Source organism: Carcharodon carcharias, chromosome 8 (genome assembly GCF_017639515.1).
Source record: "Carcharodon carcharias isolate sCarCar2 chromosome 8, sCarCar2.pri, whole genome shotgun sequence".
Classification (NCBI taxonomy): Eukaryota; Metazoa; Chordata; class Chondrichthyes; order Lamniformes; family Lamnidae; genus Carcharodon; species Carcharodon carcharias.
The window spans coordinates 166,104,325-166,130,401 of record NC_054474.1 but is presented as its reverse complement, the minus strand read 5'-3'; the positions used below and the strand labels follow the sequence as shown (position 1 = coordinate 166,130,401).

At 39.6% G+C, this 26,077-nt stretch overlaps 1 protein-coding gene across 3 annotated transcripts in view; it reads left to right on the top strand.

Annotated features, from left to right (window-relative positions):
* Nucleotides 1-26,077, top strand: part of mvb12ba (multivesicular body subunit 12Ba) — a 172,080-nt gene that overhangs the window by 39,734 nt on the left and 106,269 nt on the right. For all 3 annotated transcript variants that reach the window (XM_041194178.1, XM_041194177.1, XM_041194180.1), the window contains exons 3-6: nucleotides 1,316-1,423; nucleotides 8,329-8,425; nucleotides 9,021-9,150; nucleotides 15,851-15,979. In XM_041194178.1, coding sequence (XP_041050112.1) covers nucleotides 1,316-1,423; nucleotides 8,329-8,425; nucleotides 9,021-9,150; nucleotides 15,851-15,979 — 464 coding nt within the window. The remainder of the gene's footprint in view (nucleotides 1-1,315; nucleotides 1,424-8,328; nucleotides 8,426-9,020; nucleotides 9,151-15,850; nucleotides 15,980-26,077) is intronic.

The following is a 26,077-nucleotide window of genomic DNA, read 5'->3' as shown; positions in this document are numbered from 1 at the left end:
GTGTGACAGATTCACAATGCTGAGGAATACTTTTTGTGAGATTTACTTATTCGTATTGCAAGTGTCAAAACTCCACTTACTGTGAGCTTAATAGTAACTATCAGTGAAGTGAACCTGCAGTCGAGGTAGCTAGAGAAGACTTTGAAACCAGTTTGTTGGACAGTTGAGCTGCATAGCACGCCATTATTTTTAATTATATAGATTAACTGAGAAAAAATTGGCTAAGCTGGTGCTGTTGCTTCCTTGGGAACAGAGAAGGCTGAGGGGAAATTTAATTGAGGTGTATACAAATTGAGGGCCTGAATGGGAAGGACTTATGGCCATTAGCAGAGAGTTCCGTAACCGGGGGCATAGCTTTAAAGTAATTGGTAGAAGGATTAGAGAGGAGTTTTGAATTTTTTTTCATCCAGAGGGTGATGAGGTTCAGCCTGAATGCGTGGTAAAGAGGGAAACACTCATTGCTTTAAAAAAAAATGCTTGGATGTGCAATTGAAATACTAACCAAGAGGACTACGGGCCAGGAGCTGAGAAATGGGATTAGGCTGGATAGCTCTTTTACAGCCAGCACAGACATGATGGGCTGAATAGCCTCCTCTTGTGCCATAAATTTTCTATGTTTCTTTGTTTCTGTAAATGCAAATAATTCCACTGTGTATATTAACTAATGACTATTCACTAACTCTAGATTTTAAATTGACTGAAGCACTTTATTTCCAGAATAGAGAGATTGCATATTACAGCTTCATTTTAGTAGTGGACAGTGTTAATTGCATGATAACTATAAATTCAGATTTCCCATTTTACGGCTGCTCCATTTCAAAATGAAAAGTCTGATGTGTGTAAATTGAAACTACCATTGTCAATTGTGTAAACTGTGCTTTAGAGGCTGGCAACTAACAATAGTCAGAGGCAAAAACCATTTTTAGCACATCTCGTTATTTTCTCCTGTGTTGTTTCATAAGTTGTCAACATAACACAATATAAGCATTCCCTGACATGGCTTGAATTTTAAGTATATGATAATGTCTCTCTTTCTACTATTGCCCAACACCATCCATCCTGCTTGTCCACAAAATGCTTTAAAACTTGCAGATTTCTTATCAAAACCATTTGCAATGTACCTTTAGCCGGTGGTATCCTTGGAGACTATTTTAGAAGCATTTTTGTAAATACTTTTGTACAGTACCTGGTGGATTGATCTGATGAGATGCTGCACTAGTACATTCAGTGTTAATTAGGGAAAATAGCAAAACTCACTGTACATAAATTAGCTTTATTCCACCTCATATTTGCACATGCTGTCTTGTTTTCACAGATTTCGCAAACGGCAGATGGTTTGGACGCTGACCTCTGGAAGGACGGCTTATTTAAATCCAAGGTCACTAGATATCTCTGTTTTACGAGATCATTTTCTAAGGAGAATGTAAGTTCAAATCAATGACCTCGTGCTTGTGTTTTTATAGTAATCAGTTTTGCTTTTGAAAAATGGAAGCCTGTATAAATGTATTAGAGTACGTTTCAGGAACCAATTTAGGAGCACTTATTGCAAATATAGTGGTTTCAATATGATGGTAGAATTCCTTGTAATACTTTGTTAAATCCAATTTATTAGAATGAGGGTCAAAATATGAAATCACTGTTTAACTGAATTTGCTTTGCAAGTTATAATTCATGTACGTTTATTGGTGTAGCTGCAAATTTGAGTAGGTAAAACTGTGCCGTAGAATTTATTTTTATCTATCATTTGTATATTGAAATGGAAGAGCAAAGAGGTTTTGTGTTCTCAGTTTGGTACAGCAATTCTTCCATAATGGTCACAGCATGGGTACAAAGTAGGGATGGATATGAGGATTTTAAATGTCTTTTGTGAACTTACTAGAACCAGACTACCAGGCAGTATAAATAGACGCCTCAAAAAAAATCATTGCCAGTTTGTTGGGGAGCGCCTAAAGGGGAATTCTTAAAATTGGAGAAGGGTAGTAAAGCTTGATTTAACAGACATCTGTAACACTGTGGTAACATAAAAGGTTATAAAAAGTAGTAAATCTAAGTAGAAGGGCTTCCTCTCTTTGAACTATTTACTGCTCATCTGGAAGGCTGGACAGCGAGTTTGCTGTCAGGCCTTAGCAACTGCTTTTCTGGAGAAAGATGATATTGACTAGCCCTCCGATTTCTTTACTCTCTTTACAACGTTCCTGTTTCCCTGGGGGAAGTGCCTAGCCTCTCATCGTGGCTCAGATTGGGATCTTGTAACTTTGAGAAATGTGGGAGTAAGCCTGCATTGTATGACCTAGAGGCAAGGCATGTTAGAGCTGGTGCAGTATGTTGCTCTAATGACTGGCTTAACTTCAAACCAAAAATACAATAACCCAACTCTGTGCAGTGAAAAGCTATGAAATTGGAGTGAATGTCAAAGCCTGCCCTGTTGTCTCGATGTACAACGGCATTGATTGTTTTCTTTTAAATGATAAATTCTGAGAAGGGCAATTGTGAGAACAAGATAAGTCTTTGGCTGATACTCTGCAACTCCAGTGAAAATTCAATATGGAACATTCTTCTTGTATGCAAAAGAGTAATTATCATTATTTTTATTGGTGCTTCCTGATCATGCACACCTGAACGAGTTGGAAAACAAACCGTTGTCACATGGTTCATGTTAACTTGAAAATTGTGGTATGCAGTGTACTTAGTCCTATAATCCATTCCACATGTCTCACTGTATTGCACTGAAGAATATTTACCCTTTTTTATTAAACAATTTAAACCAAGTTTTAAATACCTAAAATCCAAATGAACCTATAATAATAAATTGGAATTTTTGTTTGTCTGTCTGGACTATTGGCCATTTGAATGGATTGGTCAGTTTAAGAGATGTGCCTGTTGGGTTTATTTGGTGGGCGGTGCCTGGGTATACTCGGTACCTGAATTATGCAGTAAAGTTTTACAGTATCTAATTAATTAACTGTTCTCCCTCAGACCAGAGCAAGAGATTTTCAAAACAACCTCACCAAACATTAAGCACTCCGCAAGAGTGGTGGGGGGGTGGGCATGGGGTGGGGTGGAGCAGAGGGGAGGAGAACGGGAAATGGCATGGGAGGGGGAGTGGGATTTGACTGGATGCGTGGGAAGAAGAGGGGGGATAGTATGTGGGGGTTGGCATGAGGGGGTTCTGGGGTAGGTATGGAAAGGAGAATGCATGGGAGGTATTGAATGGTAAATGGTGATGGCATAGGAAGAAGGCTTGGGATGAGGATGATAGATGAAAGAAGTGAGATGAGTGTAGCATGAGAGGGTTGGCATGGGGTTGGGGGAAGGATGAGATAGGAAAAATGGATGGGATGGGGATGATATGAAAGAAGAAATGAGTGTTGGGTATGATATGGGAAGGATGGAATAGCATGGGATGGGGATTTAAAGAAATATTGTTGCAGTAAAGGCACTAATTGCATTGCAAATGTTTTGCCTCTGCTAGTTTAAATACATTTTGAGGCATTCACTTGCAAGTTCTGCATTAATTTGCATTTAAAGAGTTAAGTTCCAAGTTTCCATCTGGTATATGCTCACTATCGTCTGTTAAATTTTTACTGTGTAAGTTATTATGAAGATGTGGGTGCTTGAAACCTTGGCATTTTATTAGAATTAAAGTTGAGTTTCCAACCCTTTATCATCCACAAACTTTGTCTACTTTCACTTCTCGAACATTGCCTGTCTCTGCTATTACATCTGCTCATTTGCTGCTGGAGCCTTCATCTACGCCTTTGTCATCTTCAGACTTAACCAGTGTTCTCTTGGCTCTTGGTTTTCCATTTTCCATAAGCATCAGGTCATTGAATACCCTGCTTTCTGTAACCTATCCCTCGTCAAGTTCTGCTTTACTCATCACCCCTGTTCTTCCTGACCTGCAGTGGCTCATGGATCTCCAAAACCTTCTCCCATTTAAAATTTTCCTCCCCTGGGTAAATCTATTCTTGGATTCACCTATCCCCTTCTCTGTAGACTCCATCATCCATGCAAACCCCTCCCCACCTCTTCCAACACCATCTCTCCACCCCAAAAACTATTCATTTCTCTGATTCTGGTCTCTTGTAGGTTCCTTCCCCTGCCCACAATCATCTTCAGCTGCCTAAGTGCCACACTCTCAAATTCCCCAAAACCTCACTGTTTCTTCACCTCCTTCCCATCACTTCTTCCAAGCTTTTGATGACTTACCATTATATCTGCCTCTGTGAAGTGGCCTGGGATTTACTTTTAAAGGACTGTATAGATTCAAACTCTGTTGAAGAAGGACATCACTTTCAGGTTCATAAAACTCATTCAGTTTGTAATATCCTTTGTTAACTGCTTTTAAACTGCTCAACCAGATAATGATTATGATTAGCTTGTATTATAAATTATTGTTTGAAGATTGAAATATGAGTGCTTAATTTAGGGTACCATTCCTATAGTAGTCACCAGTGTACTTGACTTGGAGTGGAAGCTTCTTTTGAATCAATGGGTTTTTACCTCATTTTCCCTAAAAGTATAATGAGGCCACAAATTTGTTTAAATGAAACCTTGAACAAACTGAGCAACAAAAATGCCAGACCTGATACTTGACTGGATACATCTACAGGTCAATAGTTGTTAGTGGTATGACCTTTATTTAACCTTTTTGATGGCTTCAGCCTTTTCCCAAAGATAGACTTCACACCTTACTGGTAGTCATTTATGAACATTCAAGCATCTCTAACATCAGCAGGCCTTCTTCAACAGCATACCTCTCCAACACCATTTAAAAGTGTTTTAATGTCTTTTCGCAGTTATGTTGGCTTACATATTATTGACAAACCTATTTTAGTCAGAACCACACAAATGCTTTTGTCTTTCTGGTTTTATAATAAAAGTGCAGTTAATACTCTGCACAGGCTTGATAAGCAATTATCCACATTTTCAAAAATGTCACAGTGCAAAGCCTGCAATAGCATTGAAGAATAGCTCAAGGATACAAAAACCAAACCATTCTTTATCATTTGTGTAAAAACAGTAGGTTACATTTCTGTTGGTTACAAAAAAGTGATTGAGGATGGAATAAAGAAGTTGGACCTTGACCAGGAGAGGTAAAGAACTAAGTTGCTGGAGCAAAAGCATGAGTGATAAAACTGTTCATAACACGGCTTTAAAAAGCGGGTAAGAAGATGACAAGGTGCGGAGGAATTTAGGAAGACTTTTGACCGAAAGAGCAGCCCCCAATGTTGGGACAGATATAAGAAATAAGCCAGTGCCTGTGTGCTGCTTCAAGAGTTTGCTGAAGTCTCATGACACATGACCTTGGAGGGTGTTTGAAAGCAAGGACAGTGTGCCAAACACACAGCTGACGGAGCTTGGCAGGGGCAGCGAATGATGAGAGTGAGTATGTAGGCCACGGTGTTTTATGTGGAGGACGGAAAGCGTTGAAGAGTGGAAAAACTGATGAAGATGTGGATTAACATTTTGGCAGCCAGGTTGGCGGTGTCCTTGATTTAACCGATACATTTCCAAAGGCTCACTAAGTTTCTCTCAAGTTATCAGTTCTAAGGGGAGAGCTTTAAAGCCACTAGGTTGCCGACAGGGCTCAGCTGGCTTCAGTTAGCTACTAACTCGCCCGTCACAGTATGAGACAATGATTGTTTTAACCACTGCGCCTTATGGGGGCTTTTCCCGGAGGTGCCATTGTGAAGATGGTGGAGGTGGCGCAACAGTTGGTGCAGAAAGTGGTGACCAGCGGCCCCAAGCTCGCCCTGGCTGCTGCTAATTACCCTAAACCGTGATTGGCTACCTTCCGGCAATATGCTCGGGTGGAGCTGACTCCTCCAACTCCTGGAGAAATCCCAGTGGCTGTTGAAAGCTTCAAGGGCCTTGTGGCATCATTTAAGATGGGAGTTACAACCAAATAACTGTAAAGGGCGCCCGGAGGAACATGCTTATGGCCATGGAAATTGTGATGTGGTTTTACATGGCGAGGTCATTGGCCTAAGAAGCCTGATTGGATATAAATGTCTGAACTCTACCCTGTGTTGGACCAGAATTTCATTGTAAATGAACAAATAATATTTCAAATTAAATGAAGCCATTATTAGGACTTAAAAAAAAAACTAACGTGCTACTTGCCAGTCCCTGGAAAATTGGGTGGCTCTTGGACAACACGTCATATTTGCGAAGGTGTGGGGAATGAGGTTCAGAGGGTCTTGTGGGGTGTGGGTGGGGTGGTGGTGGAGGGAGGGCACTGGGTGAGGTGGGTGGAGGGAGGACACTGGGTGGGGGGCGTGGAGGGAGGGCACTGGGAGGGTTGGGGAGTGGGTGGAGGCAGGGCCCTGGGAGTGTGGGGCAGGGAAAGCTTAAATTTTCCTGTGGAATTTGAAGGAGGACTGGCCCCAGAAGGGAAAGTTTTTAAAAAAAAAAAAATCTTGCAGTTTCTACTTCCATATCATCTTCACGGCTCCCTGCTCAGGCTGAAGATTAAAATCACCGTCTGGGCCCAACTGTGTGTCATTGAACCCTGATTCGCACATGTGAATCAGCACACTGTCAACTTGTGCAGGTGCCTAGCTGCCTGTCTTAAAGCACCTGTTAAAGTCTGAAGTGCTGTCTTTCTAGCGGATAAATGATCTGGGGCATTTTAACTGCCCACCTGCCTGGCTTCCATCTAGCAGGTAGATTTGAAATTCCATTCTGCTCCTACCCTTGCATCCCCAAGCATTTGCACACACCTGATGTTCCACCTAGTCATTCTATACTGCTTGGTTTATGCTTCTTTTTCTATGATCTTGGTCCATTGGCTGGTGAAACCTTCATCGGTGCCTGGTATCTTAGGACTTGAGATGTTGTCCACCCTCTGACAACTTCAGCTCATCTAAAATTCTGCTGCCTGTATCCCAATCCTGCTCACCCATCATCCCTTGCTGACCTGCAATAGCTTCAAGCTTTCCATCATCTCCAATTTAAAATTCCCACCCTCCTGTAAAAAATCCCTTCATGGCCTCACCCCTTCCTATCTATTCCAGCCCCGAATTTTCCTTCTCCCCCCCCACCCCTCACAACCCCTAAAACGTACTACTTTGTAACCAAACGTTTGGTCACCCAGTGGCACAGGTCACCCACGTGCATGCTGCTGACATAAGCTGATGTTGCTTAGAATATAGCTTAATTCTTGAAACACAAACCCGTGTACTAAAATGTTACACCTGGTCAGTAATGAATTATAGATGTGAGCTTGGAGCATTGGGAAGGAGGAAGAAAAGATCAACAGCTTTGAAATGTGCTTATGAAGGACTCTAAGGGTAAGCTGGGTGAAGAAAGAACTAACGAAGAAGTACTGAATGAGGCTGGAAGAACAAGAGAACTGTTAAATAATATCAAACAAAGACAAGTGGAGGTTTTCAGACATGTTATCCGTGAAGAAGGGTTGGATTAATGGAAGAAGAGCAAGAGGCCGACAGCGAGGGAAGTAACTCGATAACATTAAAGACTGGCTTAACCAGCACTCCAACAATGAGGCCATCCACTGTTGCTATGATTGGAAAATTTGGAAGACCATGGCTGCCTATGCCACTCGGCATGACACTTAGACAACAATATTGGCGATGTCCATTGTCTGCATCATACCCTTTGATCACCTCTAAGCTTTCGGATTTCTTGTCCATAAATCCCTCATGCACACCTGTGCAGGCTCCTCCAACTGATTCTGGCCTTCTATTACTCATTCCCTCTCTTTGCTCTAGCAATAGTCGTGGAGCCCTCCATGACACTAGTCTTGCTTTCCAGAACACACTCCACCTCTCCAATGTTTTTATTTAAAAAAAAGCTTCTCAAACACATCTCTGGCTAACTTTCCTGTCCCATTTCCAGATGGGGCTGCAGAACTTGTAGAATTTGTTGCACCTGCAGAAGTATTCCAGCCATTGTGTGCCTGGTGGGTTGATGGTATATAAAGATAAGTCTAAAAGAGAGCCAACAGTAGTTTGAATCTAAGAAGGAAAATTATGAGGAGTGAAAGCGCTTTTCCGTTGAAACATATTTGTGTAAATGTTCATGTTTTTTCTCTGTTGCAAGAAGTGTGACTCACTACTAAGCCAGGTGACAGGCTTATTACTGCATATTTGTTTATGACAGGAACCACACTGTTTTCTCATTGGCTTTGTCTGGGAAACTTTTATGGAACGTCCAATTGATTTTCTAGTGTTGCTTGGTAGATGGAGGTTTATTTGTTTCCATGTCAGAGAAATAATGGAATGTTATGACATAGGCTATCCAGAACATTGTAGCATGTGTGACACCTTATTTTTTTTTCTCCCTCTCTTGTGGCTTTTAAAGAGCCATTTAGGGAATGTGCTTGTGGATATGAAGCTGATCGATTTAAAGGATACTTTACCGGTGGGCTTTATTCCTATTCAGGAAACAGTGGACACACGTAAGTTATGGGTTTTACGTGCTGCAGACATGGTTAAGTAGTATTGGATTTTATCAGATAAAGGCATGTAGCTTTAAAGTTTTGAATTACGAAAAGTTTATCCCTTATTTCACGGTTGTTAAAGCACAACAGTAGTTGTAAATTGTTTTTTCACAACCGGAATTAAATCAGTCCCCTCTGACTCTGGTGCTGTATCTCGCTCAGAGCAGATTAAGGTGCAAATTAAGTTCTTCACAAAAATGCATTTGGAAGGAACTGTTTGTATTTTTAAAAAAAAAGCCAGCCTTGCCTGCTTATAAAGTTGAGGTCACTTTGACAAGAATAACAAAGTATAAAAACCCTAGGGGATGTGAGGAATAGTCACACTTTTCTTTAATTGGTGCATTAGTTGCCCTATTTCATAACCTGTATCATATAACAAATTAACCATTCGAGTGTTTGTTATTTATTATAGGGGTATACAATTATATTGATATATCGGGGTAAGCGTGAAACAGCTGCTTTTTCAATTTTTCAAGCCATGGTATGAATCATGCTTAAAAGCAATTTCAATAATGGGTACCTATTTGTACCATTAAAATTATCTCTTAAATAGAAGAGCCAGCTTTCAGGAAAAGAAGGATGTGCATTAAATTCATTCCTCGTGACTCAACTGAAGCTGCCATTTGTGATGTAAAAATTCTTGGCAAATCTAAACAAGCTCCCCCTCAGTATACCTTCATTGGGTAAGTGACCTTAATTTGATGATCGTACTGCGAAAAATGTGTAAGTGTTGTCTCATTAAAATCATTGTGCTGTTTTACTGCAAGTTTAATTTTGTCTATTTCAATGCTGTAAAATGTGGCAGATTGCATTTATCACAATTGGACTGTGTGTGGACGCATGATGGATGCATGATTGATGTATTAGAGCTGAAAATGAAAACAAAATACAGCAGATGCTTGAAATCTGAAATAAAAACCGAGAATACTGGAAGTACTCAGCAGGTCTGGCAACATCTGTGGAGAGAGAAACAGAGTTAATGTTTCAGGTCTGTGACCTTACACAGAAAGCATCAGTAGAAAGGGTTCTAATAAAAGGTCACAGACCTGAAACTCTAACTCTGTTTGTTTCTTTCCATAGATGCTGACAGACCTGCTGAGTATTTCTAGAACCTTATTTCATTTTCAAGTCCATTGTTAATTACAGTAAAATTTCTGTTATCTGGCACTCAACTAACTGAATTCTCTATTAACCGGAATTCTGGGGCCGGGTCTGTTTTTTGATTGGAAATGTCAAACTCCTAATAGTTATCAGTGGCCTGAACTCACCCCGGTCTCAGCCTCCCACCACTCTGCATCACCACCCCCCACCTTGACACCACTCATTCGATTCACGTGCTCCTGCACCCCTTGAAAGCTCAACACCATGTGATCATCTTGGAGCATGCTCATTAGATAAACACGCAGAAGTCACCTTAGATCTCAGGTAGCTGGCATATTCGGTTAACCGGCACCTCCCATTCCCGGAGCTGCCAGACAAGAGATTTTCCTGTATTTTGTTTTCCTTGCATGTTAATTTTATAAAATTCAACTTTCATACTTCACTTGTGTTCTCTGCCTGATTTATTAAATTTTAAGAGTGTCAATGCTTTGTTTTAATTTTGATTCTTTCATTTGTTGATTTTGTGTTATGGCAAGAGGTAGTGTTAGATTGCAGTCTAAGAATCTGACAAGTAAAAGATTTTGTTGATTACATTGTAGTTTTACAGGGATTAGGGAACAGTTGAGGGGGAAAAAAATGACTGTGCAGTGTATATACTGTTCCAGAATAGCTGTACTCTTACTTTGTGTAAACAAAAAATTTAATAGAGTGACTTTCCTGTTAACTGAAGTCCAGTAATCTTGCAGTGAGGAGTGCTTTTGAATGAACTCCTTGACAGAGAAAAGCTTAGGATAACTTAACTCTTGCAAAGCCTAATCCCTCAAAACACCCATGAGGTGGGGTGGGGTTGGTGGGTAGGGAGCTATCTCTGAGCTGTCACTGAATCGTATGTCTTATCCTTCTGCAGGAGGGCAGTTAATTCTGAATTGTGGGCATGGTGACCAAGCCTTCTAAGCATAGGCTTCAAGCAACACATTGTAATGATTAGCACTATTGTACAGTAAATGGTTTATTAAACTACCATAACGTGACGCAATCTTAATCCACGGATGGGTGGAAATATGCTGACTAGTCAACTACTCTACCATCTTCTCCAAAGCCTTATTGTCCTGTTGCATTTATACGAACATACGAATTAGGAGCAGGAGTCGGCCTCTTGGCCCCTTGAGCCTGCACCGCCATTCGATAAGCTGATCTGAATGTATCCTGAACCCCGTATTCCTGCCTACCCCCAATAACCTTTCACCTCCCTTGTTAATCAAGAATCCATCTAACTCAGCCTTAAAAATATTCAAAAGACTCTGATTCCAATGCCTTTTGAGGGAGAGTTCCAAAGGCTCACTACCCTCTGAGAGAAAAGATTTCTCCTCATCTTTGTCTTAACTGAGTGACCCCTTATTTTTAAACAGTGACCCCTAGTTCTAGATTCTCCCTCAAGAGGAAACATCCTCTCACGTTCACCCTGTCAAGACCCCTTAGGATCTTCAAGGTTTCAATTAACTCATCTCTTACTGTTCTAAATTCCAGTGGATACAAGCCTAATGTGGCCAGCCTTTCCTCATAAGACAACCCGCCCATTCCTGGTATTAGTCTAGTAAACCTTCTCTGAACTGTTAACGTATTTACATCTTCCTTTAAGTAGACCAGACCAGTACTATACACAACACTCCAGATATGGTCTCACCAGTACCCTGTACAACTGAAGCATAATCTCCCTACTTTTGTAATCAATTCCCCTCACGATAAAAGATAACATTCCATTAGCTTTCCTAATTACCTGCGTACTGACCTTTTGTGATTCATGCACTAGGGTATCCAGATCCTTTTGAATCTCAGAGCTCTGCAATCTCTCACCACTTAGATAATAGCTTCGTTTTTATTCTTCCTGCCAAAATGAACAATTTAACATTTGCCTACATTATACTCCATTTGCCAGATCTTTGCCCACTCACTTAACCTATCTATGTCACTTTGTAGCATCCTTACACCCTCTTCACAATTTACTTTCCTACCTATCTTTGTGTCGTCAGCAAATTTAGCCACCATTCCTTCATCCAAGTTATTTGTATAATTTGTAAAAAGTTGAGGCCCCAGCACTGATCCCTGTGGCACACCACTCATCACATTCTGCCAACCAGAAAAAGACCCATTTATGCAAACTCTCTGCTTCCTGTTAGCTAACCAATCTTCTATCCATGCCAATATGTTACCCCCACACCATGAGCTTTTATTTTCTGCAATAACCTTTGATGTGGCACTTTATCAAATGGAAATCTTAGTATAGTACATCCATCTTTTATCCACAGCACATGTGACTACTTCATAGAACTTCAATAAATTGGTTAAACATGATTTCCCTTTTACAAAACCATGTTGACTCTGCCTGCTTGCCTTGAATTTTTCTAAGGTGCCCTGCTATAATATCTTTAATAATAGCTTCTAACATTTTCCCTATGACAGATGTTAGGCTAACTGGTTTCCTGCTTCCTGTCTTCCTCCCTTTTTGAATAAGCAATCATATTTGCTATTTTCCAATCTAATGGAACTTTCCTTGAATCTAGAGAATTTTGGAAAGTTAAAATTAAAACCAGTGCATCAACTATCCCACTAGCCACTTCTTTCAAGCCCTTAGGGCGAAGTCCATCTGGACCTGATATGGATGATGCACAGAAATTTCCATTTGTTCAATAAATTTGTTGAATTTCCAGTGCAATAGAGGAGTAGGATATCCATACTGTGTGAGTGCTCTTTGAGCCTCAGCCTATAATTCCACATCCACCTGCATTCTCATTTGACTGTGCATGCGAACCAGAGTCAGGACAACTTGTCTGAGTGGAAAGTGGAACTCCGCTGCAGGATTGCAACATGGCGGTGTGAAACGTTGTCAATTGCAATTGTGCCGATTCATGTAAATTTTTTTTTGAAAAAACTTCCCCAATCACAAAACCAAACACCGTCTCACTCTTTTCCCCCTACGGTGGGATTTTCTGCACCCGCCCGCCGCTGCTGCGATTTTCTGGTCCCGCCGCAAGTCAGTGGACTTCTGGCTGGGGCATCGCCTCGCTCGTTACGGGGCCAGAAAACCCTGGCCCTAGTCTTTGTGCCTATTAAAGCATGTACAAAATTTCCTGATACAATTAAATTTAGAAAATAAATTTCAGCACCTTTACTTCTAATCTTTGAAACATGCACCATGGAGGCACAAAAATTTAACCAATTGTTCTCCGTCCCTATGAGTCAAAAAAGTCAGTTTTAGCACAGATATTTGAGTACTGTCGCTATTAACTTTAAACGGTCTGTGACGCAACTCTGTAATACATCCAACTACAGGATGTTTCAGATCATTATCATACTGGTTGACAGCAGTAGCATTCCCCGTTTTCCACACGTTCTAGCACCACCAGCATGATTGAAGATCAGAATCACCTTAATCACGGAGCCCTTGCCATTGATCAGATATTCAAAGATACCAATTATGTATGTGATAGTCTCCTGTCTGTAACTAGAGACCCTCCCACAGTTACTACAGCCAGAGTTGCTCTGCGACTGTAAGAAGTGTCTGGTTTTCACAATATAATGTGCTATTTAACCTAATTAATTCCACTTCAGTTCAGACCAATATTTTAATTAAACGCAACACAGAACAGATTTTAAAAAAACCCAAAATAGCACGTTCTTACAAAAATTCCAATAAATTAGGTGTTCTTCTCTCTTCAGGTGACTTTCCAAATGACCGTAATGTAACTTAAGAAAAAACTAGGTTTAGTTTCATTGTGAAAACTGTAATATCCTTGCTCAAATAGGAAAAGAAGGTGGAGCTTCAGCCAGTGCCATCAAAATATTCACGTAGACTTTTTAATGAGACCATACACTGAAATCTTGTAGCTTTTAATAGTGAAAAAAGGGATGGAATTTTTTTTTCTCTTTCTTTCCTTGTTCCATTATAGACTAATTTGGCCTTTTTCTCTCAAACCTGATGTTTGTTACTCGACTTCATTTGTAAATTATAACCAAAATGTACTGGTTACCCTGCTGAGTCCTGTGAAATGGACCAATGTTATCAATCTACAAATTTCTTTTGCCCTTCTTGGGCCCACTGAAGGTGATTGGGGCACAAACCAAATGCCTTGACAAGTAACAAGTTATCCTGTACTGCAAAATGTTATTTCTGTTAAAGGCACCTTTTGGCCCATGATGACCACCTGGACTGATTTGATCCAAGAGTCCTCACCTTGCTCCACGGCAAGATCTAAAGGGGGTGTTTCACTTTGAATGTTATTTTTCTGGCCCTGGAGGATGATGGTTCCCTTTGCTTTAGCACAGTCTCAAACATCATGACCAGCTGATCCGGCTTTCCGCTCTCTCTGGCCGGGGGACAGGATTTTAGAATGGGCTCGGACTATAACTATCCCTAAAGACTGTTACTCCCTTTCAATCTTTGCTAGAATGCACTGGATTTTAGAGAAAGCGAACCTGAGGGCTATCTTTGAATGTGCAGTTAGATTCATACACAGATTATTTGTGCCATTCATTTTTCTTTCTCTTTTTTTGTAATCCTTTCTTCTCCCTTCTTGCTTTACATTTTAACTCTAATTAAATCAGTCACACTTTAGCTAAATACTATCAGCTTTTCCTGTGCCCTCTTTATTTAAGTTATTCAATTAGCCACAACAATTAGTGATGAGAGTAGGATAGGGGAAGAGATGCTGGAGAAGCTGCAAGTCAGGAGAGCACAAGAGAATTCAAGAATAGAATAAGATTATAAATTTAACATACCAATGTATTAAGAGATCCCAAAATGTTTCTTAAGTGATAGGAAATTGGGTTAAGAAGGAAAGAGGAGATTTCTGAGGAGTTGATGGGCTCATTGTGAAAATCAGTAATTACCTTTTTTTTTGTAAGATTATAACTTTTTTGTGTTTTTTGAGGAATGAATATCAGCATTGAATCAATAAGCATATTGTATTCATGGAATTAAAACAAAGGCTTAGTTGTAATTGTTTTTCTTTAGACTATATTTTGTAAGAATATATTGCTGAAAAAGATAACTGCCTATTATACGTAATCATAACCACTGAAATAAAAACAAATATTCTTTGATTTCTTTATTCCAAATGGCTGTTAAAAGCTTGCAAGATAAGTAGAAATCTTCTGGAGATGATTGGTAAATTGATTATTACTAAATTGTTAGTGTAAACCAATAACTGAATTTTGGAATACACTTTGACCTATAAGTTCTGTGGAAGGGTCATGAGGACTCGAAACGTCAACTCTTCTTTTCCGCCGATGCTGCCAAACTGCTGAGTTTTTCCAGGTAATTTTGTTTTTGTTTTGGATTTCCAGCATCCACAGTTTTTTGTTTTTATTTTTGTTATATTTTTGACCTATAATTTGTTGACTATAAATGATGTATTTTTATATTTCTCCAATTTCAGCATCAGTGCTCTATGAATTCTAGACTCTTGGGCTGATGCGTTGGGATGGTCCACAAAATTGGGTGTTGGCAGGTTGTGAAGTTGGGTCAAGATCAGGTTTTCCTGCAGCACTATGATATCACAGGCTATTGTGTCTGCTGTGGCTCATTTGGTAACACTTGCCTCTTACTCAAAAGGCTGTGGTTCAAGTCCCACCCTGAGACCAGCACAAAATCTGTGCTGTTGCTCCAGTGCGGCACTGTTGGAGATGCTGTCTTTCAGATGTGACATTAAACTGTCCGTCTCTCAGGTTGGGCATAAAAGATCCCATGATACTATTTTGGAGAAGAACAGATGGGTTCTTCCCGGTGTCAAGATTAGTATTTATAGCTCAATTCATATCACTAAAACAGATTATTAGGTCACTGTCATAATGGTGTTTGTGGGAGTGTGCTGTGCACAAATTGGCTACCACATTTCCTACATTACAACAGTGACCACACTCAAAATTACTTCAATTGTAAAGTCCGTTTGAGCTGTCCTGAGAGCATGAAAAGCTTAGTAAATGCAAGCCTTTTCTGTTTTCATGCTTAGTGCATTAAAAATGCTGGAAATTCACAGCAGGTAATTCAACATCTGAAAGAAAAATGTTAATGTTTCAAATGTGACCCTTTACAAATACTCTATTTAGAAGCCTGGTTGAGAATATAAAACTTCTGATAACTTGAGTGAGAATGTTGTGGTTTAGCCTATCATGATACTGGTCTTGCATTCCCTGGACTGTAAAATGTTTTTGGTTTCAGTAAAGATCATGTTACTGATTATTTTTATTTCCAAAAGAATATAACTTGCTTTGTGTAATTTTTAGAGAATTGAACAGCATGGGAGTCTGGTACAGAATGGGAAAGGTTCCTCGGACACAAGAGTTGTCAACGACAGCGACAACTACAGCCCTGACATCCTCATCTTCACCAGGTCCTGCTCCTAATCTCCCCAGGTACTGCTGTATAAAAATGATGGGGGTTATTGATCAGTCATTTGTGGGAAGAATTTCCTGATTTATATCCTAATACTGTAGCCTTTTTAATTTTTTAACATTTGTTATGGGAGCAAACACAGTATTTCTAATGGTAATCTGGCACTGTGGGTTTTGTGGGGCCTTTCCCTAAGTGAAAATTGTCAGTGTGCACAATGCTGAACTTTGCACACCAATTATTGTGAAGTCGGGGCAGAGGTGAAGACAGGAGCCAGCTCAGAGCCTCCTCCGCGCTAGCTTTCCTCTGTTCTTGACCTTTTCTTCCCTTTAGCTGCCAAGGGAAGTGACATTTCCATTGAAAACATTTTGGAGGACAGCCACTCAGCATTTCCATGCAACAGTCAACCTGAGGTTGAACCTCAGGTCACTTGTCATTTGTGACCTGAACTGTCACGTCGGTGTTCCAGTTCACTGTCATACTGAAAGATATTGTTTGCTAAGTAACTTTCCTAGAAGATCTCTTGCACCGTTGCTCATAGTGACATTGTTCCACAGTGGGAGAGATTGCTGGTTGTGGAGTGCTGAATATAATCATTGAAAGGGCTTGAGTGAAATTAGGCTTTGTTGAGACCAAGAAGTAAATGTTTACATTTTCTAAAGAACCTGTTGATTTTTTTTAGCGCCAGGACATGTCCTAGAGCCCTATATTTATATACAATATGGTGGGGTCATATAATATGATGCCACTCAGCTAAGGTGCACATAGAAACTTTTTAACTTTTGTTAGTGATGCTGTTAATCTATTATCTAATTCAGTTACAGCTCAGAAGTTCATGAATAATATTGTTTTGCTTCTGTACAAAACAAAATCCAATTACCTTCACTCTTCATAATTTTCCTGGCTGTGAATGCTTACGATCCTTTTCCGGTACTAGACTAGGGGAGAGGGGGATCTTTGCAGGCATAGAATTATGCCAGTTTGGAAGTGGTATCTTCAAATTGTGGTGTTCCCCATTAGGCTTGGAAGGGAGGCAGTTGTAATATGCTCTCTGAAGTCAAAATGGAGAGGAACAGTTTTTTGTGTTTGACTTGGATTATAGGTAATCAGGAAGAACTAAAATATTACAGAGACAAAACAGACAACAAATACCAAATTTTAAGCACCACCCAAGCAGACCCAATTGAGTCCTAGGGTTACGGATTCTTTATTTTAATTTTGTTTTGAAATGCATTGGCAGGTTTTTCTACATGCTCTATAATTGCAAGTTGATTTTAAATGTTACTTCCATATGTATAGTTTCATCCACCTTAAAATCCTTCAGAAAGCAAGTTGACAAATTTACTTGCATAATTTAATTGAATTGTTTCTGCCAGTTGTCAGTTTGGGATTGATAGCATTGGGGTGCTGGAAGGTAGGAATAAGTGGTTTGGTTGCTTAGTGTTTTTTCTGCACCACGTACTATTGAGTTTCCTTTCCCCTGCCCCCATTGCCCACTACTCGAGAATCATCCTGCAGAGCAAGGATGATCCCATCTTTTTTTTAATTACCAAACTTCATATTAAACCTTTTGCTCCCACCCCTCCACACCCACTTCCAATTAATAAGTACAAGGAGCTCATTGAGATTTTTGTTATTAAGATTGAGACCATCTGTTCAGGGGTCTCTGCAATCTCCTTCCATCGTTACCCCGAACTTGCCTTTTTCCAATTCTTCTCCTGTCTCACTTAATGCCATTTGTGAGCTTATCTTGTGTATGAGACCAACTCCTGCTCCCTTGACCCAATTCTCACTTAACTGTTGAGAAGGTAGTGGTGAGCCACTTTCTTGAATTGTTGTAGCCCATATGGTGTAGGTATACACACAGCGTTTTGATCTGTAATGGTTTAATATAACTGAGTGGCTCACCACACCATTTCAGAGGGCAGTTAAGAGTCAAGCACGTTGCTGTGAATCTGAAGTCATGTGTTGTAAGGATGGCAAATTTACTCCCTTAAAGGTCATTAAGGACCCGACTGGTAGTTTCATGATCGTTATTAATGAGTCTAGCCCTTAATTCTAGATTTATTAATTGATTGAATTCCTGACCTGCATAAAAGCTGCTGTATATGTCTCCTTTTTAAAGCTGCTGTCCTCCTCCCTTTCAAAACTGCTGTCATTACATCCTCCTCAAAAAAGCCATCCCTTTGAACTGGCAAACTGTTACCTCACCTCATCTACAACCTCTTATTCAATTCCAAAGTTGTCTTCCAAATCCACAACTCTGTTTTACTCTCTTCAATCATGGGGAGGCGGTAGAGTAGTGTTATTGTCACTGGACTGGTAATCCTGAGACCCAGGGTGATACCCGGTTTGAATCCCACCATGACAGATGGTGGAATTTGAATTTAATAAAAATCTGGAATTAAAAGTGAAAGTAATGACCATGAAACCATTGTCGATTGTTGTAAAAACCCATCTGGTTCACTGGCGTCCTTACCTGGCCTGGCCTACATGTGACCCCAGACCCATAGCAATGTGGTTGACTCTGAACAAGGCCAATTAGGAATGGGCAATAAATGCTTGCCTAACCAGTGATGCCAACATCCCATGATCGAATTTAAAAAAAAAAAATCAAGGTTCCATTGAAAGGCCTAAATGAGTCTCAAATAATATATTCTGTACTTATTACCCTTTGACATCTGTGCAAGCTTTGAGATGGTCAATCACAACATCATTCTCCATTATTCATTTCAGTAGGACTACTCTTGCTTGACTCTACTAATCTATACAGTCACAGCCAAAAATTCTCGAGAACTATTCTTGAGCAACTCACTTCCTTACCTATGTGAACCCCTTGGCCACATCAATCAAAGAGGTTGGCATCCCCATGTAAGGATTACAACTTCACCTTTTGTCTCGACACTTCTATTATCCCTGTGTTGTAAGATTGTGTTGTAAGTCAACATCCAGTCTTTGATGAGCCACAGTTTCCTCCAGTTTAATTTTGGGAAGATCAAAGTCATTGTTTTCAGCCCCATAACAAACCCCATGCCCTCCCCAAGCGGTTTCGGGTTGAAATGGACTGTTTACAACCGTGACATTATATTTGACCCTGAGCTGAAGCTTCCAATCCCATATTCTCTGTCAGAATGACCATCTGCTTTCATTTCTGTAAAGTCATCTGTCTCCAAGTCTGCCTCAGCCTTTTTGCTGCTGAAACTCTCATCCTTGCCTTGGTACTTCCAGATTCAACTATTCCAGTGCTTTCCTAGCCAGCCAAGCTACAAATTTCAGTTCATTCAGAGCTCTACTGCCCATGTTATGTCTCACTCACTGATCACCCCATACTTGTTGACATACGTTGGCAATGTAAATGTAAAATTCTCACCTTTTATCTTGCTTCCCTGTCCCCTAAATTCCAGAAGCAGTAGCTTTACTATACTTTTGAGGTGTTTACGATCGAAATTAATTGGCCCAGGGATACTATACTAACTTACTTAACAGCTGCTGATTCGCCGCAATCTTTTTTTGATATTGAATTTACAATTGTGGTGGTGTAAATTTTGTACAGAAACCTTTGTGTCAATTTGTGAAATCCTAAAATGGAACTGCAGTTTTACCACATCGTAAACTATGTTGAGTGGTAAGATGATGTATCGGCTCCATTCTAGAGCTGCAGTGGACGAGAGAGCCTTGGGCCCACCATACACCAGCTTCCTCTGGCATTACTTAGCGAGTTGAATGAGAAACACGGTTTTGGGAAAAGTGAAGGTCATTGAATTTTGAACATTTTTCCTCCTCGGTTTTTTTAAAAGTTTGCAATATTAATTTGGGGCTGTGACTGTGCCATTCTTTAAGAAACCACGGGTCAAGATAGATGTCCAGCGACGAACACCTGGGATGGGAAGAGATTCTTTGTGTATCTAAGTTGGCAAACAGCTGCTGTTGCCTGGCTAAAGTCTCTTGCTGATTGGTTAAAAACACCTGGCCTGAAAGAAGTATTCTTTGAACATCTTAGTCTTTAAGACTCAGTCAGAGAGTGAGAGTGTGTGGGTGCCTTAAAAACACACTGCAAGGAAAAGACTCTGTCTTTCCCTCTCTGCCCCACCTTTGCGTTAAACTTTCATCAGAAATGTCTCATCAGGATAACTCATCTGTTTTTTGAGAGTTCACAAAGATGTGATAAGTAAGAGTCATCAAGGACAGTTTTCACCAAAAAAATCCACCTGAAGGAACTTCTAGACCTATTGTAACCAGAATTCTGTTAGATCAACAGCTTCGAGATCTCTTTGAATGTTATCGTTTTAAAAGAAACTTTCCCATGTGTGTCTGTGTCTTCATGGGGGTTCGAATATCTGCTTTTTTCAAAAGGGGAAAATTGTTACACTTCTAAACTACAACTTATATGTTAACCAGTTTATTAACTTGTTTTTTCTTTTAAATGTAGTTTGTTTTATAATAAATCCAACATTTTTTGTGTTTACTGAAAGAAGCCTGGAAATAGCAGTATCAAAGGTAAACAGTTGACCAGTTTAAACTATTGTTACGAACTGTGGAGAAGTGGGACTAGAATTAACTGCGCATTCCTCCCATCATGGTCCGTAACCATTGGCAGATCTTACTCGCAGCAAATCTTGTTTGAGGTGAACTAATGATTAGCAATCAATTCAACCATTAAAATTACTGGCATCTCTCTGTCTAAGCTGTATTTGTTTCCATTTTTACATTTTTTTTCACAACTTAGGATTGCTAGTTTGAATATGGGCAGAGTGAGACCTGAGGTATTCTTATCTAACAAACAAATGATGGTATCACAGTCTGTGGTTTTTTAAAAAAATTGACATTTTGCTCATTTAGAACTGAAATAGGTTTACAAAAGTTTGATTTGGAGTGGGCAGGTACTTTTGTGTCATTCAACTTCCATGCCTTGATTTGTGAACTGGTTTACAAAATTGTGTAATTTTAATTTGTATTCCAGAGCAAAAATATATCACAAGTCTTATTTTTGTTACTTCAGCCCTGTGATTTGCAAAAAACCCAGAATAATGTTATGGAAATGCCTGGTTCAGGCAGTAATAAATTACTCTTTCTAAACTTTATGGTATGGAATAAAAAACGTTAATGCCACCTGTGTTTTGAAGCAGGTTCACATTAAGGATTTAATGAGCTACAGATCAGTTCTCACCGTTTCTAACTAAATATGTGTTGCACCCCAAAGGATGAACAAAAAATTGATGATTTTTGTTCCTGGTGAAATTCTACTTAGCTTTCAGTCTTGCAAAAACCCCGTCATTGACTAGAGCAGAAATGTCTGTAAATGTACTACAGGGACCAGAGGTTTGTGGTCTGTCTACTAAATGAAAAAAGGAATTAGTGAATGATTTTTTGCTGTGTGTGTAGTCACCTGGGATTGACATTGTAAACTGGGTTATTAAACTGAAGGTGATAAAGGAGAAAATATTGATCCTTTGCCTTTGAAAGTATGCAAGGCCCTTTTGTTTGTCTGCATAGACTGTATTTCAACACTGCTGGAAAAAACCCACAACCGAGTTTTCAAATTTCCTCCTTCAGGTTGTTTATTTCCTAAAGCAGTTACCAGCATTTTGGAATATTTTGTTGCCATTTTCTCCTAGGTTGTAAAAGAAGTTTAGATATTAGTTTAACGATGTCTTAAATCTAATACTGACAGCATAACAGTCTAGCACATCAGCACTATTTCATTCCAGGATCTTAAAATTAATTTTCCATTTGGAAAATAAATTACATCCATACAGTTTATGAAGTCCTGATACAGTTTGTCACGAAGTACTTGTGGAGGAACACACAGATAAAAAAAGGACAGTCAGTACATGTGTACAGTTACAATATTTGTGCACAGAGTCAAAATAATTTGGCAACTATCCCTGAGGTTTGGTTGGATCGGGGTTATCACAGAAATGGCACAAAGTCATGTATGTGTGAGGCATTATGCTCCGTGGAGCTGCTCATGAGGGTTAATATCTGTACGTGTGCTGTGACATTCTTGAGTGTTGCTCACTGTTTGGGAGGTGTGTGGGCTTTCAGGAATGGATTCCGAATTGCCTGGTATTTACATAATTCCAGGTGGAATCCATACATGTTTTACAAACATGTTTATTTTAAACTTTGGTATTTGAAGGCTTCAGGACTTAAGTGAGATATCATTGTGCTTTCCTAAATGTTTTGCTTGACGTTGTGTGATGGTAAATTTCAGGAATGTTTCATGTATGTGCCATGCAAGATTTCAAACTTAAAGTCTTTGGTAAGCAAGAAAGAGACCCAGTTGTTGCAATACAAAAATCTTTACATGTTCACTTCCTGTATCACAAGAGTTATAACAAAGCAGATAGATTATTAGAATCTATGACAATATAAAAACAAAAAAACTGCGGATGCTGGAAATCCAAAACAAAAACAGAATTACCTGGAAAAGCTCAGCAGGTCAGGCAGCATCGGCGGAGAAGAAAAGAGTTGACGTTTCGAGTCCTCATGACCCTTCAACTTCTGTTGAAGGGTCGTGAGGACTCGAAACGTCAACTCTTCTCCGCCGATGCTGCCAGACTTGCTGAGATTTTCCAGGTAATTCTGTTTTTGTTTTAGAATCTATGACCAGGCTGACCCAGTATAAAACAAAAAACACAATGTTGTCAGACCTTTGCCCTTGTCTAGAAAATGGACCCCTCATATGGCAGATGACATGCAAGCCTTGGAAAATGTTCAAAGAAGGACCAGTAGATTGATATTAGTTGAAATACCTTTCGTTAACCATGGTAAGTTTCAGACGTGGGTCTTTTTACTGTAGCAAAGCATAGACCCTGGCGAAATTGAGTTCTTTAAAATCATGAAGGGACTATACAACGTGCATGTGGATAGACTATTTAAGTTGGATAGGCTGGGGAGAACCTGAGGAGAGGTGAATATGTTAGATGTCAAGAGGTATTTATTTTATTTTGGCAGGAGGTCATTAACCTTTGCAGCTCATGCAGTGAAATGTGGATTTGCTCCAACCTGGACCAGTTCCTGGTTGTGTACGAAAGAAAGGTGGGATCTTGGGTTATGTGCCTTATGGCCACTGTGGTCTTTGGAATTCCTTTTTTTTAACTGAAGGAGTCAAAAAGGAATTTCCCAGATTTTTCGCCCCCAGGTTTAGCTTAGGGCTTTTGTTAATGTGTATTTTGCTTCTTTTAGGACATTGTGGCTGTTAGTTGTTGGAAAGCTTTGGGGTACATGATGCACAGTTGCACTATGACTGCATGGGGCGAGTTCAGTGAACCAGCTGGTTTTATTTCCTGTTTGTCAATTTTCCATGTTCTTGTGTAAAACAAATTCAATTATTCCAAAATTTACCAATCTGTTGAAAATTTCTGCACTAGAAACCATTTGTGACTGGCAGAAGTAAATCATCATGTTGCATAATCAATTTTCTGCTGCTCAGTTTAAGCTTTGCCTTCTGTATGGCCCATTGAGGACCTCTGGTGGCAGAAACCTAACACCTGAAGCTGTACCAGCAATTGTTTGATGCTAACAGACCCTGATTGATTATCTTGATGAACTGCTTTCTATTGTGATCTGAATTCATGAGAAGATTTGATAAATTCATGCTGGTATCCTTTTGGTGTTCTTAAATGTCTCTGATGATCTGATGGTAGAGTGCTGCACAGTTCATTCCAGTGGGATTTACTGCCTTTGAACATTGAAGCCACATTTTTCTCTTGACTGGTTTTGGCAAAATCAGCAAGTTATGGCAACAGTTCAGCTTGAAACTGCTACATTTTTAATTATTGATTCAGAGCAAATTGCAAATTCCAGTCCAACATCTATGAATCATGGCTAAATCTAATAATTTGTTTAGCCAAGAGATGCCAAGACTATAGCTGAAGTGAAACAAATGTTTTTGAAATTGTTGGATTTTCTTGATGTGGACAGACATACTAATGACTTGAAGCTTAGCTTCTGTTAAGGTATGAGATGTCTTCCACCTCTGCTATGGGCTAAGCAATGAAGAATTAATAGTCAGGACTCTTCATTCACATCAGGTTGTGAAGCGAGTTTCTTTGCTATAGTCAAGCAGCTGTTGCCATATCTTTATTCTTATGCCCTACAAAGTGGAAGTTTGCAGAGTTTCATACCCAAGGGTAATTTGACCCCAAATGCAGTGCTCTGCAAATACATTTGATATAACATTGTACTGCTCTATCAGATGATCCGAAAGTGGCAAATATTGCACAGCGAGCAGAATTTCACAGACTAAAGCAACTAATTTGTTAAACGATAATTTCAAGCTCAATTATCAGCATAGATTAAAAGTACTGTAAACATAATGCATGCAATTATGAGCCTGTAATGAGTCAGCTGTAACTTCATGACCTCTGATTTGCTTTTGAGTTTAAATTGTCACATTAAGCTTTTTATGATACGTGGCCTGCAGCATAGTGCACCCTAAATTTAATAGCAACTGATTTTCAGAATGGTTTTGAGAAATAAGGAATAATAGACTTCAGACAGAGGATATTTGGCTTTAGAGGGGTGTTCAGCATAGATTCTCTACAATTAAAACAGGACTACAAAGGTTAAGTTATGACCACCACCTGCAAGTTTCCCTTCATTTCACACATTATCCTGATGTGGAACTATATCGCTGTTTCTTCACTGTCGTTGAGTCATAATCCTGGAACTCCTTTCCTAACAATACTGTGGTTGTACCTACACTGCAAGGGTTGCAGCAGTTCAAGAAGGCAGGCCACCACTGCCTTCTCAAGGGCAATTAGGAATGGACAATAAATGCTGGCCTTGTCAGCAATGTCCAGACCCAAAGACTAAAAAAAAGAATACTTTGCACTGGCTTGGCTTGTATTCCCTTGGTGGTAGAAGATTGAGGATGATCTAATTGCTAAGTTTAAGATGATTAAATGAGTTGATAGGATGGTTGGGACAGAAACTGTTTCTTCTGGTGGAGGAGACCAGAGCAAGAGGGGTATATCTTTAGAATTAGAGGGGATCCTTCCTGGGATGATGCCAGGAAGCACTGCATCACACAGAGTATCAGAAATCTCAAACACTGTGGCTAGGTCAATTGAATATTTCAACCCTGAGATTGCTAGGTTTTTGTTCATCAAGGATATTAGGGTTAAGGAACCAAGACAGGTAGGTGGAGTTGAGATGCTGATCAGCTATGGTATAATTAAATTGAGGAACGGGCTCAAGGGGCTGAATGACCTACCCCAGGTCCTTTATGATGAATCCTCCTGCTTGTTCACCCGCAAGCTGGGATAGTTTATCTTGGAACTGTTAAGTTTAAGTAGCCACTTTTGAAAGAAATCTCATGCTCTTTCAAACTCTATAATCAGTATTTCTGTTAACTACTTGAGGTAGAAATTCCCAGACATACATTATAATATGTGTCTAATTAACAATGTGAAACAGGTGACAGGTGTCATAAATATAGTCCTGAAGATCTATGAACAATTTGCGTATCTGTGTCAAACTTGCATATCTTCAGAATAGAGCAAACCAGTTATTTTCCAATCAAAAGAACAATGTTGCTAATTAAATGAAGAAAATGAGTCAAATTTAATCTTTAGATCAAAGACAGAATTTGATTTTTCAGTAAATGAAACCAGCAATTCCATTTTACTGTGTTAAAATTGTTGGATCCATAACGTGGGAGTTGAGTGTAAGAATATTTTTCGACTTAATCTATGTCACCTGTGCTCAATGCCAAGGATTAAAAGTGACCACTTGCTTCCTACATTAGTGTGGCTTTATTTACACAATATCTAGGAATGTAGAATTACCTAGGAGCCGAATTAAAACCCTCTTTACCGTAACAGCGTACGGAATTGATGTGAGTTTCCTTGTGCTTTTGTAGTCTTCCTGGACAAACAATGAACAATATTGACAGTGCAACTTGTGGTACAATCTTGAATTAGGCATCTTTAAAAGGAAAGGTTAAGTTGCAGTACAAAGCCCATATAACAAATTTCACTTCGTTACTGAAGCTTGATACCCCTGCAAAACAAAAAGTGAAAAAATATAATGAAGGTGTTCCATTTCACTTGTGGTCTACACAGTAGCCTGAAAACCTTGATTTATGCTTGAGGTTTCAGATAACTGCCGCAAAG